Genomic DNA, 26,835 nt, shown 5'->3' on the forward strand with positions numbered 1-26,835 from the left:
TATTCTCTGAATCCCTACTTAAGCGTTAATGTCTTCTCTTGTGGTTTAGTTGCTCAGTCGTGTCTGATTCTTTTTCAACACCATGGACTGTAGCCCACCAGGCTCCTCTGTCCATGGGATTTTCTGGGCAAGAATATTGGAATGGTTTGCCATTTCCTTCTCCAGGTAGCTATTCATTTTTAAGATTAAATTTTTTTTTTTCCTACTGTAAGGCAGCAAGGGGCCACATGGTGGATAGAAAGAGCTGGCTCCAGGAATCAAACAGACTGGGGGGGACCATTCATTAATATCAGTGTTACTCAGGGCAACTTGAGCCTCAGTTCTCCCATTTACAAAATGAGAATAAGAACATGAAGATTAAAGAATGCATATGAAAGGCACTGGCAGAATACTTTGCAGGAATGAGTAACAAAGAATCGTTGCTTTCAGTTTCTGTAACCTCATCAGAACAAAAGGTAATGAAGTCATTCAGGAGGCCAAGTTTCCATTCATGCATTCGGACAGAATTTCCTTTGGGCTTGTTTGTGGCCACTACTGTGAATAAGAGACCAGATATCTACCATCATGGAATTATCAGCTAGTGGAATAGTCAACTTTATCTAAGACATGAAAAGGAAATAACAGATAGGTGAGAATTATGGAGAGATACTAGACTCAACTATGGCCAGTCAGAGAGGACTTCCTGGAGGAAGAGACATCTCAGCCAAGACTAAAAGGTTGAAAAGGGGTAAGTAGAGAAGAGAGGAGTTTGGGGTGAGTGGATACAAGAGACAAAAGAGGAAGAAGCTTATGAAAAGGCCCTGAGAAGGAGAGAACGGAACCCAGGAGAAAGTGTCAGTGTGGCTGAAATGCAGAGTGGACATAGGGAGTGTTGAGAAGTTAGGCTGTGGAGGAAAAAGGTCCCCCATTATGTCACACCCTGTAAGTCATGGTAAGAAGTCTGGACTCTACCATTGGGAGTATGGAGGAACCATTGAAGGATTTAGTAAGTAGAAGATTTGCTGATTCTATTTGTATTTTAGAGATGTCATCTGGACTCTAGTACATAGAATGAATTGGATTAAAGGAAACCAAATAACTCCTACATGGTCTTGGCTGGAAGACCATGTAGGAGTTATTTATATTAATCTAGGAGAGAAACTATGGCGATTCAATGGGGCAGCGGCTGATGAAGGGATGAGGAGAAGCGAATAGAAATAGAATCTATAAGACTTGGTGAGCTTCCCACCCCTTCAGTCATCCATCTGACTAACTCTTAGGAGTCTACCTTAAATGATATGGGGAGGTAGAGGGGAAAGTGAAGGGTTTCCCCTCTATTTCTGGGTTGGTAAAAAGAGGTAGACAGTTGTCCTATTTATAAGAGTAGGAAATGCCAGTTAAGGAGCTGGTGGGGGAAGATAGCATGCCCAGTTTTAGAGATGCTCTTTTGAGCTTACCATTGACCTTCTTCCCAGGTGGCTCAATGGTAAAGAATCTGCCTATCGATGCAGGAGATGCAGGTTCGGTCCCTGGGTTGGGAACATCCCTGGAGCAGGAAATGGCCACCCATTCCAGTATTCTTGCCTGGAGAATGCCATGGACAGAGGAGCCTGGTGGGCTACACTCCATAGGATCACAAAGAGTTGGACATGACTGAGCATGCATGCACGCACACACCTTACTTTTGTAATGCAGACAGTCCGCCAGCCTGTGTGCATCAAGGGATAGTGATATTAACCAAGTCTAGCGATATTCCAGTCTTCTCTCATCTTTGTTCCTCCTCCACTTAATTCTGATTGTCCCCAAGAATGGGCTTCACGTGTATTTGGGAACAAATCTGTCTGCCGCCTTCTGCTCAAGCCTCCTTGCCATGTTCCAGGAACTTGTTAGGATGGTGGGCCATCTGTGACTGTGCTGCTGCCTCAGTTACCACTGTCCTCAGTGGACGGCTGCGCTGTGGTCTGTGCTGTGTATGGGTTGGGGGGTGGAGGGTGGGGAGCGAAGGCACAGTTGCTGCTTTCTCTAGATCTTCTCCATTAATTAACTAACCCAAGGGGTTAATGTGTGAGTCTGTAGGTAACACCTGCCTTCATCTGGCATCACTCAGAGTGCCTGAAAGGACTAGGAACTTTGCATCTCACATTGAAGGGTGAGTGGTAACCATGGTAGACAAAAAGAATCATGAAGAGGATGCTGGCCAAAAACCTTGCATTTGAAATCATCAGGTTGGTTTTAGGTAGTAGTACTGGATAAAAAGTCACTCTGGTATCAAAGTTTTCTTACTGTACAAATGACAGAAAATAGACAGCAACTTTGCAGTTATCAAAGTTTGTTTTCTAGTTTGTTTCTTCCAACTTTCCAAAGGATACAATGCAACCCATAGGCTCTGGACCAATGATGCTGGGGAGAAGGGAAATAGCAGGGGGGAAATACCAAAAATAAAGAAGCAATAAAAATGCAGGGGACAGTCAAGGATGTCTGGAGTGATGAGGTATGAGAGAGAAATTGGGGAAAGAGGGAAAGAAAATGAACACCTCCCAAACCCCAAACAGCCCACCATATTTGAGCTTCCAACAGAGTCCCGCACGCAGAGAAGAGCCGTGAAATGGAACATATTTTAAAACCTTGAAGTATGACTAGGTAACATATGTTCTTAAAAATGAGCTGTGATAGACTCAAATGCTACACTCCTACTTCTCATAGGTTTACTAAAGTAGAGGTTTTTTCCAGAGAAATGCCTAAAATTTGTAGGTGGAACAGGGGGACATGTAAACGGAACTCAGTCTTTGGTAGTGGCTTATCTTTGTGTGCATACTTAGCACCTATTTACACTTCTGGTACTGCGAAAAACAGGTACTGCGAACAATTTAGAGGGTGGGGAGAAGAAAAATTCTTCCTTTTCTATAAGAGCCTGATTGCAACGTTTAAAGATTTCCACGAAACAAAAATATCTGGTGGCACAGCTCGTTTCCCACGCAGAAAAACAAAATGGGAAGGTCAGGTAGGAAGAAGAGAACCATTTCCTTTCCATGTCTCCAAAATTTCCCACATACTTGGCTGTTTTGAATAGATCTTCTGAAATATCTTTTGAGGTCACCTACTTTGAGAGAATAGAGACTCTGATTTTCAGGTGACACAGCAGTGAGCCCAGAAAACAGAAATCACATTTTTCATTTTTGACGTTCTTAAGAGAAAAGAAAAGATGGCAATTTCTTCCCCATCTTGCTAAGCTTTTGCTAGTCTCAGGGATTTGTGCTCCGATCTGCCTAAAATAAAAATCCTTGTGTTAAACCCCGAGAAGCTAGATCACAAAAAAGAAAACCCAACCTAGTAACTGTTTTATCACTTTTAGTTTTTAAGGTAGAGTGGCTAAGGTAGCCATGAAAATCTCGTAGGGATCTGATGGTTTTTTATCCCCTGAACTTCATGGGACAAACAAGTACATTTTCCACACGAACAGAAATCCTTGCAGCTCCGGTAAATCAAGAAAGTAATAAGGAAAATGTACATTATCGGCAGGCTGCTGTTTTAAAACACAATCTCACCAAACCCACCTAAACCGGAGCTGTGGAATAATTTTAGCAATTGAAAATTACTACCTTCTCTAGGATAACATGTACTTAGAAATGAAATGACTCATAAACCAACATGATGTATGTACTCTGCTTTCCTTAGAGCATATTCAATGTTAATTTACAACACATCATGCTAAATACATTCAGTCACCAGGGCTTCAATCATTTTATCTGTCTTTGCTGTATCTACCTACATGGCTCTTTAGCTAAATTCACTTTGCACTATAGATGATAACACTATTATTATACAGATGCTGTTCTTACTGAAAAGCTGGATTTCTCCCTCAGCCCCTCTAGTACCATAAGCAACCAAATCAAAGGAAAAGGGTACGCTGAGGGGTACTCTGTATTAAACTGTTTATCCCAAATTCACAGACATTGTGAAACATGAAAGTAACTCCAGCACATTAAAAGAAAAATTATGGATTAGCACAGGAAGCAAACACAGAGATTATTTATCTTGTTTTCCATAGCCCAGAATTGCCCTTAGCTTACCTTATTAGCTGAAATGCCAAACAGAATGTCTTTATGGAAAAGCAAGTTCATTATTCATCTCAGCTTTGATTAGGTCTAAAGCAGCGGAGAACATTTAGCTTCTCCCTGTGATTTGCCGATGCAAAGTGGGTGAGTAAGGCAGTAAACACAGAACTTGGGAGGTGGGGAGCGGATGGCTCACAACTCCAGACTCAAAACTTTGCATTTTCATTCATATGAAGATACTTAATGAAATCAGATCTTATCACCCAGAGAAGAACACTGAAGTGATTACTTAGGGGAGATTTTTTTTAAGTCTGTGCACTTTGGCAGAGCAGTTGCAGTTATCATGTCCTGCCTGTTCACTGTCCCAACAAAATTACCTTGCTGTCCATCTTTAGCTTGGTGTAATCTGGGGCTATTGATTCACCCTGCAGTATGTCAGTGGATGATATATATTTTTTGTCAAGGAGAAATCTATGTGGGGGTGATTTCTGCAATTTTCTTTAAAAAACAAAACAAAACTTGCTTGTCTGACCCATGATGGAAATATAGATGCATTTCACAATTTTGAAGCTAGGTGTACAGATACACACAACATTGTGTTGGATACAATGACAGAGATATTAGGGGTCCAGGAGTAAACCAGCAATAGACATCTGTCCTCAGGACATCAAATTCTCTTTTAGAGAAAAGTCATATTCCTTAACAATTCATTAATTTTCTTCAAATGAATTAAACATCTTTTAGAAAGCTTTGGGCAAATACTTTTTATTTTCTAAAAAATGACTTCTGTAGAAAACATCCTAGAAGAGCCTTATTTAGTGAAAGTGTTACAGTTCTAGCTGGGCAAAGGAGCTGCGGCAGCTTCCCCTTTCAAGTGTTCTGCTTCACAGAACTTGAGCAGCCTCATCTACTAAAATCCAGCTTTACCAAGTAAAACGTGTAACCACAACGGTGAGACAAGTCCTGGGTGATCAATAGATAAGGAGAGCGTTACCTAGCAAAGCAATGTCAGCATTAAAGACTTTTTAGACCTTTCTTGACTTCGTCATCACACAAAATCAAGCCCCCGTTCTCCTCTCCTGAATAAATGAGAGCATGGCTGCTTCTAATGAGAGATTGTACAGAAAAAGCAATAATGACAGGTTTGCCTCAAAATGTTAAACACAGAGTTACTGAATGACTCAGCAATTCTGCTCTTAGGCGTATACTTGAGAGAAATGAAAACACGTGTTCACACAGAAAGTTGTACACTGATGTTCACAGCACCATTGCTGACAAGAGCCTCAAAATGGAAACAGTTTTAATCCATCAGTTGATGAATGGATATAAAAATGTGATAGAGCCATACAGTGGAATGTTATTTGGCATTAAAAATCAAGTACTGGCACATGCGATAACATGGATGAATCCTGAAAACAGTTTGCTGATTCAAAGAAGCCGGTCACAGAAGATCACATAGTATATGATCCCATTTATAAGAAATTTCCAGAAGAGGCAGAATTTATAGACAGAAAGTAGCTCAGTGGTTGCCCTGGGCTTGGGGGCAGTGTATTAGCAAGGGCATACAAATGGGCACCAGGTCTCTCACTGGAGTGCTGAAGATGTTCTTCTGTTAGGTGGTGGTGATGTTTACACAACTCCATGAATATACTAGAGCCACTGATTGTATATTTTAAATAGGTGTATTTTATTTTTGCAAATACTATCTCAAACTATTTAGGTTTGCAAATGCTATCTCAACATATATGCTGAGTGCCAAAGAATTGATGCTTTCAAATTGTGGTGCTGGAGAAGACTCTTGAGAGTCCCTTGGAAGAAAGTGCTGGGGAAATACCAATAACCTCAGATATGCAGATGACACCACCCTTATGGCAGAAAAACAAAAAGGAACTAAAGAGTCTCTTGATGAAAGTGAAAGAGGAGAGTGAAAAAGCTGGCTTAAAACTCAACATTCAAAAACAAAGATCATGGCATCTGGTCCCATCACTTCACGGCAAATAAATGGGGAAACAATGGAAACAGGGTCAGACTTTATTTTTGGGGGCTCCAAAATCACTGCAGATGATAACTTCAGCCATGAAATTAAAAGATGCTTGCTCCTTGGAAGAAAAGGTATGACCAACCTAGACACCATATTAAAAAGCAGAGACATTACTTTGCCAAAAAGGTCCATCTAGTCAAAGCTAAGGTTTTTCCAGTAGTCATGGATGGATGTGAGAGTTGGACCAAAGAAAGCTGAGCGCCAAAGAATTGATGCTTTTGAACTGTGGTGTTGGAGAAGACTCTTGAGAGTCCCTTGGACTAAAAGGAGATCAAACCAGTCCATCCTAAAGGAAGTCAGTCCTGAATATTCATTGGAATGAATATCATTCAAAAGAATTGAATGATGCTGAAGCTGAAGTTCCAGTTCCCCGGCCACCTGTTGCAAAGAACTGACTCATTTGAAAAGATCCTGATGCTGAGAAAGATTGAAGGCAGGAGGAGAAGGGACGACAGACGATGAGATGGTTGAATGGCATCACTGACTCGATGGACATGAGTTTGAGCAAGCTCTAGGAGCTGGTGAAGTACAGGAAAGCCTGGTGTGCTGCAGTCCATGGGGTCACAAAGAGCCGGACAGGACTGAGCAACTGAACTGAACTGGACAGGACAGCAAGGAGATCAAGCCAGTCAATCCTAAAGGAAATCAGCTCTGAATATTCATTGGATGACTATTCATTCATCACTCTTTCTCATTATCTAATCAAAAACAAGTCTCCCCCTGATGCCAAAGCTGAATCTCCAATACTTTGGTCACCTGATGTGAGGAGCTAACTCATTGGAAAAGACCTTGATGCTGGGAAAGATTGAAGGCAGGAGGAGATGTGGGTGGCAGAAGATAAGATGGTTAGATAGCATCACCAACTCAATGGGCATGAATTTGGGCAAATTTCAGGAGATAGTGAAGGACAGGGGAGCCTGGCACATTGCAGTCCATGGGGTCACAAAGAGTTGGACACAACTTAGTGACTAAACAACAACAAAATAAGTGAATACAATTATTAATTATAATATGACAACTGCAATTATAAGAATTTTTATACATAATACATTCTGTTATATATAATAAGCAACATTCTATTGTATGGAATTTATTATATGTAAAAAAGATGGGGAAAATGTAAAGATAACCTCAAACTTGGAAAATCCATGAGGACTCATGGGATATAGACCTATCCAAAGAACCATGTGCGCTGGTGTTTAATCATGGCTAATTTTCAATGAGAAAAAAAAAAAAATCCCAAATCTCAGTGAGAGCAAGAGGAAGAAGAGGAGAGGGATAGAGGAGGGAGAAGAGAAAGAGGAAGGGAGAGACTTGTTTTGATTAGATAATGAGAAAGGGCAGATGATTTAAGAAGGCGACTAGGATCAGCAAACCTTAATTCTGATGATATAATAGCACAAGATCAAGATGAGAACAAAAGAAGAAAGCCTTTAAAAGAGACCAAAAGAATTGAACAAGGAGGGTTTTGAAGTGCTCAGATGAAAGGAACTTGTTTCTAGCATGAGAGATGGGCTCACAATCAAGGGAGAATATAGATAAGTGATGAGCATCCACAAGAATTGTATCAAGAGTGCTAAAGCCCAGAATGAAATGAAGTTTGAATTAAATAATAAAAAGAATAAAAAAGCCAGGGACAGTAAAAAAAAAAAAAAAGCCCTTTTAAAAAGCATATGAATTAGAACAAATAGAAGAATAAGGACAATCCCAAGACTTGGTCCAGATGGTGTAATGTGAGCAGATGATGATGAAGGAGGAGGAAGGGGAGAAGGAGCAGAGGGGAGGAGGAGGAGGTGGAGGAGGAGGGCTGAACATCAAACTCTCAAACTTTACCATTTTCTCTATCAAAGAAAAGGATCTTCAAATTGGAAAGGTTAGAAGAAGCAGCACGATGAAGAGAAATCTGAATTCCAGGAAAACCTCTTGTATGCAGATGACTCATACATTTATATTTTCAAAACTAAAAATATAGTTACCATATGATCCAGCAATCCCACTCCTGAGCATATATCCAGAGAAAACTATAATTCAAGAGAATACATGCACTGCAGTGTTCACTGCAGCAGTATTTACAACAGCCAAGACACGGAAGCAACCTAAATGTCTGATGACAGAGGAGTGGATAAAGAAGATGTGGTGTATATACGGTTGGCCAAAAAGTTCATTTAAATCATCTGTAAGATGTTATAGACAGACCTGAACGAAATTTTTGGCCAACCCATACAATGGACTATTCAGTTCAGTCCAGTTCAGTCGCTCAGTCGTGTCCGACTCTTTCCTACCCCATGAATTGCAGCACGCCAGGCCTCCCTGTCCATCACCAACTCCTGGAGTTCACTCAAACTCACGTCCATCGAGTCGGCCATTAAAAAGAATGAAAAAACACCATTAAAAGCAACATGGATGAACCTAGAGATTATTATACTAAGTGATGTAAGTCAGATGGAGAAACTACCACCTCCCTCAATATCGCTGTCACCAGCCTAGTCCTGGTCACTATTTTCTCTCACCTGAGATGTTATACTTAGTTTTTAACTGGTTCTCTTTCTTTTCTTTATCTTTTCTTCTCATTGAAAAGATAAATGAAGATAACCTTATTTATCTTTTCATTTCCTCTAAAGGGATGTTTTCAGAAGGCAAAGTGGATACCATCTTTGCCTACACCTGCCCTCCTACAGACACAAACAAGGATGTAAAGATTCAAATTTTAAACACAACCTCTAGGACCCTGACTAAAAGAGTCCTACATGTCTTCCCAGACTCATTTTGTACCATCTGGGTGACCTAACCAGACTAGATTTATTTTTGACCCTTTTGTTTCTTCCTGTCTTTGCCTGGTTCCCCTGGTGCATTGTCTAACTGGCTAAGTCTTCCTTCAGACCCAATCCCACTGCTTCCTAGGGTATGTGTCTCCAAATCTCTTAAGTAAATCTGCTATCACAGTATCATAGTCTCCTTTGTAGGTACTGAGCAAAGTGATCACGTGGAATAGGCTTTTACTTATGAGCAGAGGGTTTGTTCGGGAGTTGCTTGGGCTACTACACTCTTGGCATCTTTGAAGACATCTGCTTAGGTTGTCTCTTAGTTTTAAACTCACTATGGGGAATTCCCAGAGAAAGATGAAGATGCACAAGTCTTCTGAATCTCCCAACAGACAACAGCTCGATGGGCTTCAGCTGACAAGGCAGCAGCATTTAGAACAGGCTATTAGAGGAAGACCTTTGAGCAGGAAAAGCAGCAGCCTGCGTTTATGAAGGAGCAGTAGGCTAAGATGACTCCGTTTTATTGTTGAAGATTAACTTGGTTGATCGGTAAACACATACCCTGAGCTTCCTTATGCAAAGTTATCTTTATTAAAAAACAAACAAGTGAGAGGAATTGGGGTAGTAGCACTGATACACATACACCGTCATGGATAAAATAGATAACTAGTGGGAAGCTGCTGTGTAGCAAGGGAGTTCAGCTTGGTGCTCTCTGATGATTTAGAGGGGTGGGATGGGGGGCTGGTAGGAGAGAGGCTCGAGAGGGAGGGGATCCATGTATACATATAACTGATTCATTTTGCTCCACGGCAGAAACTAACACAACATTGCAAAGCAATTATCCTCCAATTAAAAGCAATAAATAACAACAACAAGAAAAGCCCAGAAAACAATCAGCTACAAAAGTGGAAAAGGAAAAAAAAGAAGGAGGGAAATATTTTTAAATATTAAGAGGACTGGTTTCCACTGAATTTTCTCACTTCTAGTCCTGGAATCCATTCCAAACAACAAAAAACAATAACAACGAAATGAAGGGAAATACCTACAAATCACATTTTCAGCAAAACCAGCAGAACATCCTCAAACTCCCAAGGCGGCATCAGGCAGCAAGCCAAGGAGGGAAGGGATAGTCACGTGGCAGGTAAATGCGAGGTGTGAAGGGGACCAGCCGTAGTGGAGCTCAGAAAGCTCTGTCATATACACACTCCCCCGAAGTGGCGACTTCGGTTTAAGAGTAATGCACTGTGGCAAGGCTGCAACTGATACAGGTGATGGAGGGTGAATGGGCAAATCTCACTGACGGCCAGAAGAATTCTTTCTAAAAATGGCTACCGTTTCTGTCCCCATGGGACTGGCAACCTGTGAAGTCCTCCATGAAGTGACTGAGGGAGAAACAAACTGAGACAGGATGTGTGAGTCCACAGATGCATACAGGGACACAGACAAAGAAAACAAATGTATGGACACCAAGGCGAGAAAGGGAAGGGTGAGATAAATTGGGAGATTGGGATTGACATATATACATTACTAAGTATTAAAAAAGATAACTGATGAGAAGCTACTGGATAACACGGGGAAAAAAGAAGGTACAGTCAATTTGTTGGACATAAATATTAAGTTAACTTTAAAAATGCATCCCAATATACATTAGGTGTGGAGAAGGCAATGACAACCCACTCCAGTACTCTTGCCTGGAAAATCCCATGGGCAGAGGAGCCTGGTAGGCTGCAGTCCATGGGGTCGCTAAGAGTTGGACACCACTGAGCGACTTCACTTTCACTTTTCACTTTCATGCATTGGAGAAGGAAATGGCAACCCACTCCAGTGTTCTTGCCTGGAGAATCCCAGGGACGGGGGAGCGTCTTGGGCTGCCATCTATGGGGTCGCACAGAGTCGGACACGACTGAAGTGACTTAGCAGCATACATTAGGTGCAGACAAATACTGTTTGATTCCACTTGTATGAAAGGACTTCCCTGGTGGCTCAGATGGTTAAGAATCTGCCTGCAATACAGGGGCCTGGGTTTGATCCCTGAATTGGGAAGATCCCCTAGAGAAGGAAATGGTAACCCACTCTGGTATTTTTGCCTGGAGAATCCTATGGACAGAGGAATCTGGTGGGCTACAGTTCATGGGGTTGCAGAGTTGGGCACGACTGAGCAACTAATATTTTCACAGAATAGTCAAATTCATAGAGCCAGGAAGCACATTGATGGATGCCAGGGCCCAGTGTGGGGGGAGGGAGAATGGGGCATTAGTGTTCAGCGGGGACAGAGTTTCAGTTTATGAAGGTGAAAAATTGGAGAGATGGATGATGGTGAGAGTTGCACAACAATGTGAATGTACTTGGTGCCACTGAACAGTGCAGCTAAATATGGTTAAAATAGTATGTTTTATATTATGTGACTTTTACCACACTAAAACACATTTTTAAAAAAAAAAGCAGTTTACAACTGCAGCAACAGCAAAGGAAGCCCTTGATTCATGAATGCTTGACTTCTTCTGAGTCTCTTAAAAAATTCGCTGAAATAAGAGCAACATAAAAGGAATATGCGTGCAGGTCCTATAGGGGATATGGAAAACAGCAGCCATAAATTTCTTGTAAATAATAAAAATGCACTGGGAAAATATGTTGCCACAAGGAAGATTAAAAGCATAACCCAAAATCAAGACAGTAATTCTTGAAGCAATTACAGCTGTAAAGGAAGACCACAGAGCAGAATTATAAACTTGTGGGCAAAAAAGCGAGAAAACGGAGGTTGCTGGTAGACACCTAGAGGATGTGAGACAGGAACTGAACTGCCTAATTGAAGGAAAAGAAGGTAAATAAAGGGACATAAAAAACTAAATAAAAAGAGCAAAGAAATGGTACAGGGATAAAAAGATAAAGACAGATTAGAGAAACAAGGCAATATAGCCGGTGTATGCATAGCCGGGCTTCCCAGATGGCGTTAGTGGTTAAGAATTCACCTTCCAAAGCAGCAGACACAAGAGACGTGGGTTCAGTCCCTGGGTCAAGAAGATCCCCTGGAGAAGGAAATGGCAACCCACTCCAGCATTCTTGCCTGGAGAATCCCACAGACAGAGGAGCCTGACAGGCTGCAGTCCATGGGATCACAAAGAGTCGGACAGGACTGAGTGACTGAGTACCCACACACACATGCACAACTGTGATTCTGAAAAAAAGTCAAAGCAATGAAATAAAATAATTATTTTAAAATATAATGCAAGAGAGCTTTTCTGAAATAAAGACTTCAGCCGATTTAATAAAAAGGTAAACATTTTATCAGTGAGAAGCCATTTAGAATGGTCAATGTAAAGAAATACCTCAGAAAAAGTTTTGAAAAGAATCGTTTTGGCAGCTGGGCAAAAAGATAAAATGAGGCTAGGGAGAGAAAAGGAGGTTGATGCCAGGCTTACCTGCAGCATTGGGAAAAGATCAAGCCAAGAAAGCAGGAATCAGTGATTTTCTGTCTAGTTAAGTTCTCCTTCCAATGTGAAGACTCAAGAAAAAGAGCTTTAGACATACCAGGATTTGGGTATTTTCAGAATAATATTATCAGTGAACCAGTGACCAATAGCCCCATGTTTATTGCAGCTGTATTCCCAACAGTCAAGACATGGATGCAACCTAAATGTTCTTCAATGGATGGATGGATAAAGAAGATGTTATATATATATATCTCACAGGATGTTCATAACATGGTACCAGAAAACCCAAATGAACTTTTTGGCCAACCCAGTATATATTTAAGAAATAAAGAAATATCGCCATTTGTGACAACATGAGTGGATCCTGGGGGCCTTGGTGGCTGTTTAGCTGCTAAGCTGTGGCCGACTCTTTGCCACCCCATGGACTGTAGCCCACTCTCTGTCCATGAGATTTTCCCAGCAAGAATATTGGGGTGAGTTGCCATTTCCTCCTCCAGGAGATCTTCCTGACTCAGGGATGGAACCCACATTTCCTGCATCTCCTGCATTGGCAGGAGGATTCCTTATCAGTAGCGCCACTGAGGAAGCCCTTGAGGACCTTTGTTAAGTGAAATAAGTAAGAGAGGAAGAGAAATACTGTATGATCTCACTGGTATGAGGAATTGAAAAAATAACTGAGCTCATAGATACAGAGAACAGATTGATGGTTGCCAGAGACAGGGGGTGGTGGTTAGGTAAAACGGGTGGATGGGGTCAAAAGGTACAAACGTCCAGCTATAAAATAATGTACAGCATGATAATAGTAATAATACCGTATTGCATATTTCAAAGTTGCTAAGAGAGAACATCTTAAAAGTTATCACAAGATAAAAAATTTTAACTGTGTATGCTAACAGATGTTAACTAGATTTACTGTGGTGACCATTTTGCAATGTATATAAACATCGAATTATTATGTAGCATGTCTAGAACATATAATGTTATATTCCAGTTATACCTCAGTAATCATTAAAAAATAACCAGTGGTCAAAACCTAGCTCAGTACATTTTAGAAGAGGTATATTATTTTCATGGATATAAAAGGAATACTTTTAAGATGCAATATTACATGAAGTTTCCGTATCTATATATATATTAATATGTAGATATACTTTAAGAAGATTTTTCTACTTCTAGTTTGTTATCTTTTCTAAATCATTAATGGCTGTTGAATATTACAAAATTATGTATATATTGAGATAGTAATATGTGTTTTCTCCTTTAATCTCCTAGTGCTATTGAGTTACATGAATATTTTTCTAATGCTTATGCTTCCTTTCATCAGCAAATCCCATCTGATCATGTTATTTCATGTTATTTATAATTATTTAATTTTATTGAAATAGTAATATTTATTAAGAATTTTTGCATGAGGTGCATGAGAAATTGCATTACAATGTTCCTTTCTCAAATCGCCCTTGTTTGTTCAGACTACTGTTGTTTAGTTGCTCAGTCATATTCAACTCTTTGTGACCCCAAGGACTGTAGCCCACCAGGATCCTCTGTCCATGGGATTTCCCAGGCAAGAATACTGGAGTGGGTTGCCATTTCTTTCTCTAGGGGATATTCCCAACCCAGGGATTGAACCCGTGTCTCTTGCACTGGCAGGCGGATTCTTTACCGCTGAGCCACTAGGGAAGTCCTATAAAATCCTTAAATGAATTGGACAGCTTTTCTTTTGCTCAGATTTCTAGCAGAACTTTTGTATGACAAGGATTACCTTTTTCTCGCAAGCTTCACGAAACTGTTTGGGTCTGGTCCTTTTTTTTCTGTGCCGTTCTGTGCTTAGTCACTTAGTCATGTCTGACTCTTTGTGACCCCATGAACCATAGCCCATCAGGCCCCTCTGTCCATGGGATTCTCCAAGCAAGAATACTGGAGTGGGTTGCTATGCCCTTCTCCAGGAGATCTTCCCAACCCAGAGATCGTACCTAAGTCTCCGGCATTGCAGGAGGATTCTTTACCGTCTGAGCCACACCGGAAAGCCCCCCAACTTTTCCCTGGAATAAATGTTAAACTAATGTGTCAACTTCTTATATTGTTATGGATATATTCAAGGTGCTTGTTTTCACTGAGTTTTTGATGAGTTTATTTTTCTAAGAAATTATCCACTTAAGTTTTGAATATATTGAAATAAAATGTATTTCTGTTCTATTCCTATGATAGATTTAATAGCTCTGGTAAATTTATCCCTGTTCCTTTCTTAATTCCTAATAGTGTTTATGTTTTCTTCTTCTTTATGGTGAGCTCATTCAGAGGTTTATTGATATTATCAGTATTTTCAAAGAACAGCAACAATAAAAATACCTTTCAGTAATTATCTCTGGGTGATTTCAATTATCTTCTTTATTTTCTCATGTATTTTACAAAAATTCCCCAATAAATGTATATTAATTTTATGAACCTCCCCAATAATACCTGTAATAAAGTGATACACTTTTGAACAAAATTTGAAAAGTGGACTAAATAGGAGATTGACAACTGGTTGAATGACTTCCCCTAGATGCTACATAAAAAATTCATGAAAAACTATAGCTCTCCAATAGTATGCATAAGGGGCTTCCCAGGTAGCTCAGTGGTAAACAACCTGCCTGCCAATGCAAGAGTCATAAGTGGGTCGGGAAGATCCCCTGGAGAAAGAAATGGCAACCCATTCCAGTATTCTTGCCTGGGGAACCCTATGGACAGAGGAGCCTGGTGGGCTACAGACCATGGGGTAGCAAAAGAGTTAAACATGACTGAACAGCAACAACAAATATGTGTAAGTCTTTCTTTTTGGCCCTATTCTGAACACTTTTTTCATCAACTTCAATAATGATATATTAGGCACTATTATGAGATTTACAGTATAATACATCTTGTTCTTGTTGTTCAGTCGCTCAGTCATGTCCAACTCTTTGTGATCCCATGAACTGCAGTATGCCAGGCTTCCCTGTCCTTAACTATTTCCTGGAGTATGCTCAGACTCAAGTCCATTGAGTCAGTGATGCCATCCAACCATCTCATCCTTTATTGCCCGCTTCTCCTCCTGCCCTCAATCTGTCCCAGCATCAGAGTCTTTTCCAATGAGTTGGCTCTTTGAATCAGGTAGCCAAAGTATTGGAGCTTCAGCTTCAGCATCAGTCCTTCCAATGAATATGCAGGGTTGATTTCCTTTAGGATTGACTGATTTGATCTCCTTGCAGTCCAAGGGACTCTTAAAAGTCTTCTCCAGCAGCACAGTTTGAAAGCATCAATTCTTTGGTGCTCAGCCTTCTGTATGGTCCAACTCTCACATCCATCCATGACCACTGGAAAAACCGTAGCTTTGACTATATGGACCTCTGTCAGCAGAATGATGTCTCTGTTTTTTAATATGCTGTCTAGGTTGGTCATAGCTTTCCTTCCAAGGAGCAAGCATCTTTTAATTTCATGACTGCAGTCACTGCTTGCAGTGATTTTGAAGCCCAAGGAAATAAAATCTGTCACTGCTTCCAATTTTCCCCTCTTCTATTTGCTGTGAAGTGATGGGACTGGATGCCATGATCTTTGTTTTCTGAATGTTGAGTTTTAAGCCAGCTTTTTTACTCTCCTCTTTCACCTTCATCAAGAGGCTCTTTAGTTCCTTTTTGCTTTCTGCCATTTGAGTGGTATCATCTGCACATCTGAGGTTGTTGATATTTCTCCCAGCACTCTTGATACCAGCTTGTGAGTCATCCAGCCCAACATTTCACATGATGTACTCCGCATATAAATTAAATAAGCAGGGTGACAATACACAGCCTTAATGTATTCCTTTTGTGATTTTGAATCATGTCCGGTTCTAACTGTTGCTTTTTGTCCTGCATACAGGTTTCTCAGTAGACAGGTAAGGTGGTCTGGTATTCCCATCTCTTTAAGAATTTTCCACAGTTTTTTTGTGATCTACACAAAGGCTTTAGCATAGTCAAGGAAGCAGAAGTAGATGTGTTTTTGGAATTCCTTTGCGTTTTCCATGATCCAACCCATGTTGGCGATTGAATCTTTGGTTCCTCTGCTTTTTCTAAATCCAGCTTGTACATCTGGAAGTTCCCAGTTTATGTACTGTTGAATACATAAAACATCTTGGGAAATATTTAAAATATTGGATTTCCGATTGAATATTTCTCCAGTTTTGACAGCAGAAGCATTCTTTTTGGTAGTCCAAATGGCACTTTTAGGTGGGTGAATCAGAAAGAAGCTGTTCCTTCCTCAAGATTCTATTGTCATTTGCTGTAAAATTATGGTAATAAATAGATAGCTACTCACATACGTGATGTTCCCTAGTACACAATAGTAAAGAGTGACCCTTGGCTAGAAAGACATACTTGTATTTATAAGATGACATTTAATAAAAATAAACATAATATTCCACATTAGGTTAAACCATCTAAGTGCACAATACCAAGCAAGAGAAACACACCAGCATGATTTCCTAGGAAAGAATGGCTCAAAAATTTTCTCTGAACGTGAGACAGGTTAGCATAGTTGCCAGACAAACTGGTACCTTGATAGAAAGAGGGTGTTCCTGTCCAGAGGTTTTCAGTGGATGCTATGAAGTCCAAATTCAACAGAAAAACTGCTCACACAGAAATACCGAAAGTTAAGAGAGATACTGCTTTTCTTGGAACAAAATACAATTAGTCTGTTGTCAGCTAGAACGGCTTGACGTCCTGTTCTCAGAGAATTGCTGAAGGAACTAGGTCTTTTGAAGACAGAACAAAGAAGACTCAGGGACAAACAATAGTTTTCATCAAACATTTGAGAGACTGCCTTGTAGAAGAAAATTTTGATTTATTTCACACAACTCTATATTTAAATTAAAGAGAGGTGGGCTTGGATTCACAATAGAGAAGAATCTTCTACAAAGGGCGTCAAGAATGGAAACTGCTTCTAGAGTGAAAGTTCAGGAATCCTTTCTAGGGGTCATTTGGTAATGTGCAAGAATCTTATCCCATTGGCCCAGCAAGCCCAGGAATTTCTACTGAACAAATAACTGGATGTTTCTTGAGGTATTTGTAACAGTGAAAGATTTGGGTAGGTTATTAAGTAAATAAAGGAAAAGAAAAAAGAAATATGGGGTAAAAAACAAAGCAAAATGGGGGCAATGGAACAGAAACTACTATTCTAAGCACAGGGCTGGAAAGGAGCGTGAGATATTATTAGGAAAGCACCAGTCAAAATAGGGTTGAATGCAGACCACTGAGGCAGTGGCCCAATTTTTTTGTTAATTAGATGAGAGAATTGTGATTGCTAAAATAAAACTTAGATTGAGGATCTCTAGTGAAGTGAGGTCAACAAAAATAGCTAATAGATGGGAAATTACTTTAGTCATTTGCAAGTGAAGAAATCTATTACTAATGCATGTTAAATGGTTTGTAATGTAGAGAAAGGAAACAGATTCCTGTACAGGTTATTAGTCACTACAATGCTGCATTAATAGAGGGCTTCAGGATGTAATATACTAGGCAAACGCTGGGTTTGGAAGTGTGCATTCTGTGTTAGACAATAGTCCAAATGTTTGTGATCTAAATGGCAAACAAGTCTCTGCAGAATTATTTAAAATCAGAATATTTAAATTATTTGAAGATACTAAGATTTACTTGAATGTCTTTTTTTTTTTTTTTTACTGAAGAAGAGTGCATAATGTTTGGGAATACAAACCAGAAAAAAATTTGCACATTTTCTTGAAAAAGACTTTTATGACATTATTCATAAGGTGAAAAATGTAAAAAAATTAAAATGAAAATAACTGAGAAATGAATATTCTAACCATGGTGTGTTAACATACTTGAATAGCCACAGTCTTTTTATTAAAAGGATAGACATGAAAAATAATAAGCACTTATTAAAATGATAAGCATATAGATACAAACAATGTATACAAAAGGATACATTATGATAATTATAAAACTACTGGTAAATTTAATAGTTACTTCCTAATTGCCAGATTCATTGATAGACTTTTCATTCCACGTCTATTGAGGGGTCCAGCTCATCCCCTCTTTGGTAGTGGCCTCACTCAACTTTTCCCATTTTTCGAGATCTGTTCTTCCTTTACTTCTACGCTGTTTTGATTTCCTCTCCATCTTGCTGTCTTTCATTCTAGCATTGTTTTCTTTCACTACCTGTCTGTTCTTTAATGTCTGTGTAGCTCAGGAAACTGGTCTGTGCTGCCTTATCTTCTAACTTATTTATGCCCCAATGCCATCTCATTCACTCTCCAACTTTCGTCTACCTTCTCTGTGATAGCTTCCAGCTAACCTTTCTCCAGCCTTGACAGCTTCCAAAACTCCAGACTCACAAATTCAGTTGCCTTCACTTCTCTGTCTTCCTCACCAGAGGACTTTTGACCAACCTGGCATCTTTAAGATACACTAGAAACATGCCTTTTTTCTTTCCATCTTTATTGCTTCTCACCTAGTCTGAACCATAATCATCTCGTCTGAATTATTGTAATACGCTCCTAAATAATATTTGGATAAGTGAAGGCTTGGCAATGGGATACCTTCAACTGGATATTCTGTAAGCACATTAGATTCAAGATGTTTGGAACTAACTCATCTTCTTTATTCAAGCTTACGTTTTCTCTCATATTACCTACCTTAGTTGGAAGTACTGACATGCACCCAGTTTTTCAAACCATCAATTGGTCTTCATTTCTACTCCTCTTCCCTGACGACCAAGTCATTCAGTCTCTGCTGCTGCTGCTGCCAAGTCACTTCAGTTGTGTCTGACTCTGTGCCACCCCACAGACGGCAGCCTACCAGGCTCCCCCATTCCCTGGGATTCTCCAGGCAAGAACACTGGAGTGGGTTTCCATTTCCTTCTCCAATGCATGAAAGTGAGAAGTGAAAGTGAAGTCGCTCAGTCGTGTCCGACCCTCAGCGACCCCATGGACTGCAGCCTTCCAGGCTCCTAATTCTAGGCAATTCTATACATTTTAAACATTAAAAAAAAAAAACAAAAAAACGTTTACCATATGTATCCCTCCCCTCTTCCACTATGGCGAGAAATACTTGAGGACAGGAGTTGTGGTTTTCAATTTTTTTTAAAATATTTTTTTTTAATGTATGTGGACCATTTTTAAAGTCTTTATTGCTCCAATATTGCTTCTGTTTTATGTTGGTTTTTTGGCCATGAGGCATGTGAGATCCTAGCTTCTCGACCAGGGATTGAACCCACACCCCCTGCATTGAAAAGCGAAATCTTAACCACTGGACTGCCAGGGAAGTCCCTCAGTTTAGTATGTCTAGCCTTTAACAGACTACTTGACATGTAGTTAGTGCTCACAAGTGTTTGAACTAAAAATTATATTATGTACAATAAAAGGTAAAAAATAAATGAAGCATATTAATTGCAAGTGTGTAAAATGTATGTATTTACATTTATAGATACTGGATTATCTTCAGGTAATATAAGAATTGGCATTTCAGTGTAAGGTTATGTGAATAATAAGGGCTTCCCAATGGCACCCCACTCCAGTACTCCTGCCTGGAAAATCCCATGGACGGAGGAGCCTGGTAGGCTGCAGTCCATGGGGTCGCTAAGAGTCGGACACGACTGAGCGACTTCACTTTCACTTTCCACTTTCATGCATTGGAGAAGGAAATGGCAACCCACTCCAGTGTTCTTGCCTGGAGAATCCCAGGGACGGGGGAGCCTGGTGGGCTGCCATCTATGGGGTCACACAGAGTCGGACACAACTGAAATGACTTAGCAGCAGTAGCAGCAGGTGGCTGTAGTGGTACAGAACCTGCTTGCCAATGCAGGAGACAGAAGAGATGCGAGTTCGATCCCTAGGTCAGGAAGATCCCCTGAAGTAGGAAATGGCAACCCACTCCAATATTCTTGCCTGGAGAATCCCATGGACAGAAGAACCGGGAGGGCTAACGTCCTGGGGTTGAAAAGAGTCAGACTTGACTGAAGCGACTTAGCACGCAGCATGTTATACATGAAAGAGGGAAGCAGGAAAGTCAGGAAAGAAGATGTGACCACAGAAGCAGAGATCAGACATGTGACTGCCAGCTTTGAAGATGACATGAGGAGTCCAGAGTCAAGGAGAACAAGGAACTTCTTAAAGCTGGGAAATGGGCAAGAAAGTGGATTCTCCCCTAGAGCCTCCAGGAGGGATGAAGCCCTAGGGATATTGTGATTTTAGCTCAGTGAGACCTATTTTCAGACTTCTGATCCCCAGAAGTGTAAGTTAATACATTTGTGTTTTAAACCACTAGATTTGTGGTAACTTCTTATAGCAGCAATAGGAAACGAGTACATATGCTGTAGAATTTCATCAAAATCCTGACTAAATGAAATTGTGTTTTCTAATAGTAACTTCTGCAATGCCTCTTAAATCTGCTGGTTTGTTTCAGTTCATCTGGGTACTACCATGTTTTCAGGCATCAGCATAATAAAAATAACATTTGAGGCATTATATAATGTCCCTTTGCAAGCATTGTTCTACATTGTTTGCATGACATTCATCCATCTAATCCTCTCTAGACCCCTACATAATAAGGACTGTTATTAATTCCATATTACAAAGGAGGAGACCATGGCAGAGAGAGGTTACATAACTCACTCAAAGTTGCTTAAGCAGTAAAACACAGGGTTTGAACACAGCTCTCTGCCCCCAAAGTTGCATTTGTTCTTCCTGGAAGAAGAACAAATGAACTTTAAATGGCATGGTTGTTAATAAAGGTGCCCTCCTCACCAATTTACTATGTATATGGACTCTGTTGTTAACTATTATGGTAGGCAGAATTTTGGCTATGGTGATCTTTATCCACTGTTTCATGGCAAAAAGGACTTTGCAGATATCAGTAGGTTACTAATTGGTGATCTTAAAATAGTTAGATTATGCTGGATTAATCTGGTGGTGGTGGTGGTTGTTTACTAAGTTGTATCTGACTTTTTGTGACCCCGTGGTCTATAGCCTGCCAAGCTCTTCTGTCCGTGAGATTTTCCAGGCAAGAATACTGGAGTGGGTTGCCATTGCCTTCTCCAGGGGATCTTCCTGACCCAGGGATCAAACCCATGTCTCCTGCATTGGCAGGCACATTCTTTACCACTGAGCCACCAAGTAAACCCCTAATTTGGATGGACCCAATGTTATCTCATGAGGCCCTTAAAAGACGAGCTTTATGTTATGTTTATGTTATCATCATAAAATAAAATTTAAAAAATAGCTTTCTTTTCTCTTGGCTGAGGGCAGAAGAGAAAGTCAAAGAGATGGGCGGCAGAGATTCAAAGCATGATCAAAGATTTGATATGACTTAGCTTGCAGATCAAGGACCTCATTTGTACAGCTGCAAGGAATTGAACTTTTCCATCTGCCTAAATTCGTCTGGAAGCAGAATCTTCTGCAGAGCCTACAGATAAGAATCCAGCCCAGCGGGTATCTTTTTTTAGCCTTGGAAGGCCTTGAGTGCACCTGTCAGCTGAGCCAGGCTGTGCCCAGACTTGGGACCCACAGAAATGTCCACGTTTTTAAACTCTTTCCCCATAAGACTTTGAACTGAGGTGGCTGCTGATGTCATGAACTCTCTTCCACCCTTCCTCTCTCTGTGCCTTCCTTTTCTTCTGCTTGTCATCCATCCATCCATCCATCCATCTACCCGCCCACCTATTCATCCATCCATCCACCCATCCATCCCCTTGTCCATCCTTCCACACCTAAATGATGTCTGTTAGGCACTAATTTAGGCATGGGAGATACAGAGCTAAATTACTGAGTGATTAGTAAAAATGGGAAAAAGCTAAGAGAAATCTCTGCCAGTATGCTTTCACAAAAGTGGTACCAAAGCTTCAGTGATATAGCATTTCAAATGGGGAAAGCTTTCTTCTCCTCCGTCTACCCTTTCCTAAGCCTCAAGTTGGAGTTCTTCTTCCTATAAATCTTTATATTCTTTGTTCAGGTATCTTTATGCAGCTTCTTACTTCTCCTTGTATTCTATTTCTCTAACCACCCAGTGTTTCACTAGACTATAAACTCCCTGAAAGTCGCAGCTGTTTTACAAATCTTTGAATTCCCTTCTCCTCTCAGCTTCAACCCTTGAACACAGCAGATCCTCACTTTTTGTTACTTGATCACTCAGGAAAATTCTTCATGATAAATCCTATTACACGCTTTACTTTATAGTAGACTCTCCAGGTTCCAACAAAGAACTATCTCTTGCAGGTAATAGGCACCCACAATGATAATTCTTTAAAAACTACACATTCCTCAGAGAACTCTTAAGGTTGTAACCCGAAAGACTTTTCTAATGAGATGTTATAAGGAAGAAGGAAAGTCATCAGTTTTAAGTTTTTAAGGAGAAAGCTACTTACTGTTTTAAAATGTTTTGTTGAAATATAGTTGATTTACAATGTTGGGTCAGTTTCAGATGTAAAGTGATTCAGTTATATATATACTGTTTTTTTAACATTCTCTTACATTATATGTTATTACAAGATGTTTAGTATATTATTGTAGGTCCTTGTTGGTTATCTATTTTATATACTGTAATGTGTATATTTTAATCCTAAACTCCTAATTTATCCCTCCCCCACTTCTGGTAACCATAAGTTGGTTTTCTATGTCTGTGGGTCTATTTCTGTTTGGTAAACAAGTTCATTTGTATCCTTTTCTTTTAGATTTTGCATATAAGCAATATCATATCTTTATCTATCTGGCTTACTTCCCTTAGTATGATAATCTCTAGGTCCATCCATATAGCTGCAAATGGCCTTATTTCATCCTTTTGTATGGCCGAGTAGTAGTTCATTGTACACATGTACCACACCTTCTGTACCCACTCATCTGCCAATGGGCATTTAGGTAGCTTCCATATCTTGGCTACTGTAAAGAGTGCTGCAGTGAACATAGGGATTCATCTTTTCAAATTATATTTTTCTCTGGATATGCACCCAGGAGTGCGACTGCCAGGTCATATGGAGAAAAAAATCTACCTAATTTAAAGCATGCTGCTTCTGCTGCTAAGTCGCTTCAGTCGTATATTTAAATTTGTAATTTAAATTTGTTAGTGGCCCTTATTCTCTTTCGGGGACATGCTAAAAACTAAGGACTTTGCTCCAGAGCAGGGTGAACACAAACACCCCCCTCCTTAATGTTTTAAATTCAAGAGTTCACGACCCCCTAAAGTTCATTCCTTCACACCCTGTCCACAGTTGCAGACTAAGAGCACTTGAATGAGGTGGATGGGTGTGCCCTGCCTTCCTGCATCTAAGTTCTCCTCAAACCCCACCCCATTCTCCAGCCCACCAAATGGTCTTCTCTAGGTAGGATCACTTCCAAATCAGTTAGTTAGATGTGCAGGCTCATCACTTCTACTACTGGGCAGTCCTGGTGCTGTATCTAATCTTCCTGGGATGCCCCTGGGCCTGGAAACCCTGTTCCTCTGAAGGTCTGCATTACGGAGCCCTGCCCTGTAAGTTTTTCCATAAAGGCGTTTTCTGGAAAGCAAGCTTTCCAACTGGCTTGCCAACAACAGCGTTTTTTGGCTTGCAGGACAGAATAGATCTCTTTCCAGCCCTCAACATTGGCCAAAGAACACTTGGTTTCAGGGAACCATGTGAGAAAATACAACTTTTGCAGTTTGGTGAGTAAATAAATGTGGCCAGACAGCATGTTTTTGGTGACACCATTTCCCTGAAAACAGAAGATTACAAAGTCCATGCTGGTTATTATTCCATGAGATTACTGCCTGTTTTCTAAACAGGTGATTCTTTTCACAACCCAGAATGGTGTGACAACTCATTGGCATCCATCCATCAGAACATGGAAAAACTAGAAGATGTGAGTAGCAAAGTGGGTTATTTGATGTCACATCATGACTAGGTGGAGGAACAGGTGTTCCCCCAGGCAGCCCTCACTCTCACACGGCACACAGAAAATTCCTGGCAAGTTCTGACACCTCTGAGCACCGGGGCATCACAACAGGATGTTGCCTTCTCCAGGCAAAGCCAAATCTAGTAGCACTCAATGTATTAAAATAGACAAGAAACAAGTAGAACCATGCAGTCCAACAGAGCTTTCTGCAGTGCTGGGCATGTTTATATCTGTGTTGTCCAATACGGTAAACACCAGCCACACGAGAGGACTGAGCACTAGAAATGTGGCTACGGGGACTGAGGAGCTGAATTTTTCCTTTTATTTAACTTTAATTACTGTAAACTGAAACAGCGACATGTGGCTGGTGGCTACCATATTGAACAGCAGCACAGAACAAGGCTACTTGATTTGAAAGGAACCCTGGGGGCCGCCTGCCCTCATTTCCCCAATAGGGAAGTTTCCTTGCTCTCTCCCTGACATGTTTAGCTAGCCTCTTGTTACACATTTTTAATAACAAGAAGCTCTTTTTCACCTTGCTTGGGATCTGATGCTTTTGTTGGGAAAAAAATCTTTTCAGTCTAACAGCTGCCTCCTCAGGTGTATGAGCTGGGGATACAGTGTTTGCGTTTCGGTGTGATAAAGCCATTCATTATTCCCTGGGGTTATCTTCTGACCTGCTCCTCCTCTGCTCTTCTCACGCCCGTGGACTTTTTGGTCTCCCAGGGAGGCCCCAACTGCCTCTCAGTGGGAGTGCAGAATGGTGCTACCACCCACAGAATCCAGGTGAACCCATCCTGCTGGCTGACTGCTGAAGCTCAGGATGATGTGTGAATGTGAGAATGTTCTTCCCCCAGTGGTACTCACTGTCCTCCCCAAGTGGTACTCGCTGTCTGTCCAGATTTCTTCTCCGGGGCCTGGGCAGCCCCACCATCTCTGGGGCCAGAAGCCTGGTTCTTGGGCTCAGCCTGGTTGTGGTCTGAGGCCTCCCATGCACCTTCTGGGGCACCTGACCCTGCTCTTCCTCATTCTCACACCATTGCTTGTCCTGAGATGCTGCCCAGAGAGTTAAATTGCTTGGGCTTGGCCTCCAGGCTGGACTGTATCCTCTGTTTTGGGGAAACTTGAGTATTTCTGAAAAAATTCCATATCACCTAGTCAACTAGAGACTCAATCATGGCCTCCGTTTACTTCTTCTCACCAGTTGGTGGTCATTGCCCCATCTGTGGGAGAAGGCAATGGCACCCCACTCCAGTACTGTTGCCCGGAAAATCCCATGGATGGAGGAGCCTGGTAGGCTGCAGTCCATGGGGTCGCTAAGAGTCAGACACGACTGAGCGACTTCACTTTCACTTTCCACTTTCATGCATTGGAGAAGGAAATGGCAACCCACTCCAGTGTTCTTGCCTGGAGAATCCCATGGATGGAGAAGCCTGGTAGGCTGCAGTCCATGGGGTCGCACAGAGTCGGACACGACTGAAGCGACTTAGCAGCAGCAGCAGCAGCAGCAGCAGCAGCCCCATCTGTTTGTTCCTGTCCCATGCTTGTCTTTCCCTTTCCCACTTTAGTCTAGTCATCTCTCCCAGAGTTCAGTGTGGGTCAAACAGTTGCTAAATAAATCTTGGTTGAATGAAAGATGTTGAGAATGGTTGTCCTTGTATTGTTTAACATTTAAATATAGAACATTTAACATGATCTGCTCGCAATCAAGACTACAAAAAGGGACCGTAGATTATGATAGCTGGGTGAAATCATCGCTGGTTGAATCTAAGAAATATAATGTTTACAAATATCAATGAGAATTAAATTGGCATGATTTAATTTTAGTGAATTCTTTCATTTCTTAGTTACTTACATGTCCCTGTGAAGTGAATAACATTTCCTTCTTATGCATGGGGATATTTGATAAAATACTGAACCAAGAGAAAGCGGGAGCTGTTGAAACATTAAGACTGTATCTATAAATTTAAATGAACTTCATCTGGGCTTAAATAAAGGGAGTGGGCATGAAATCAGGGCTTGTTAAAACAATGAATTCTCTGTGATGAGACACACGTACATGAGGAAGAGTCCAAAATGAGTTGAGAAGCAAGATCCTAAAGACTCCGTGACTCCCATGTTCATCACTGAGCGTGGCACTTTTTATCCTGATGGAGTTCAGAAGCCTGACCATCCTGTCTTGTTATCTGCTACTGGAATTTAGTTTAAACTCTGCTGATATTCCCTAATAGTACTATTTGTCAGATATATTAATATGTACCCCCTGCCAAATGGCCCACTTAACTCAGTTATATAAATGATTAACAAGCATTCTAAAGGTTGACCATTAAGGAGACATATTTTTTCCTTTGGACCTGTGGTAATTTAACAAATAGTAAAATTTGCGAACGTCCCAAATATTTAACCATTTGGGATGTGTGGAGCTCCCGTCCCAGCAGAATTTTGGCTCCAAATACGCCTTTGAGATAACTTTCTGGTCTCCCCAAAAGACAAAAATAGAAAGTCACACTGCCTTAGAGAGAAATTGGGTTTGGGAATTCCTAGCTTCCTTCCTCATCATTTCAGTGCCATTAATTTTTATAGAAGAAAACATCTCTGAATTAATACAAGCAAAGGATATTAAATGGGCAGATAGTCCTAATGGGGACATAAACTTTTAGTGTTTTAACAATGCTATAACTACAGTCAGGTTGGCAGTCTC

At 40.7% G+C, this 26,835-nt stretch overlaps 1 protein-coding gene across 14 annotated transcripts in view; it reads right to left on the minus strand.

The window, feature by feature from the left end:
• Positions 1–26,835, minus strand: part of DLGAP1 (DLG associated protein 1) — a 793,561-nt gene that overhangs the window by 260,288 nt on the left and 506,438 nt on the right. Inside the window, exon 1 of one of the 14 annotated variants that reach the window (XM_086373126.1) lies at positions 4,050–7,726. The exons of the other annotated variants lie outside the window; for them this stretch is intronic. Coding sequence (XP_086229252.1) covers positions 4,050–4,100 — 51 coding nt within the window. The 5' untranslated portion in view covers positions 4,101–7,726. Of the gene's footprint in view, positions 1–4,049; positions 7,727–26,835 lie in introns of those variants that run through there. 14 annotated transcript variants of the gene reach the window in all.

The sequence above is a fragment of the Bos grunniens genome, chromosome 24, assembly GCF_055505025.1.
Source record: "Bos grunniens cultivar Pamir isolate PY7600 chromosome 24, Bosgru_T2T1.0, whole genome shotgun sequence".
NCBI classification, from domain to species: Eukaryota; Metazoa; Chordata; class Mammalia; order Artiodactyla; family Bovidae; genus Bos; species Bos grunniens.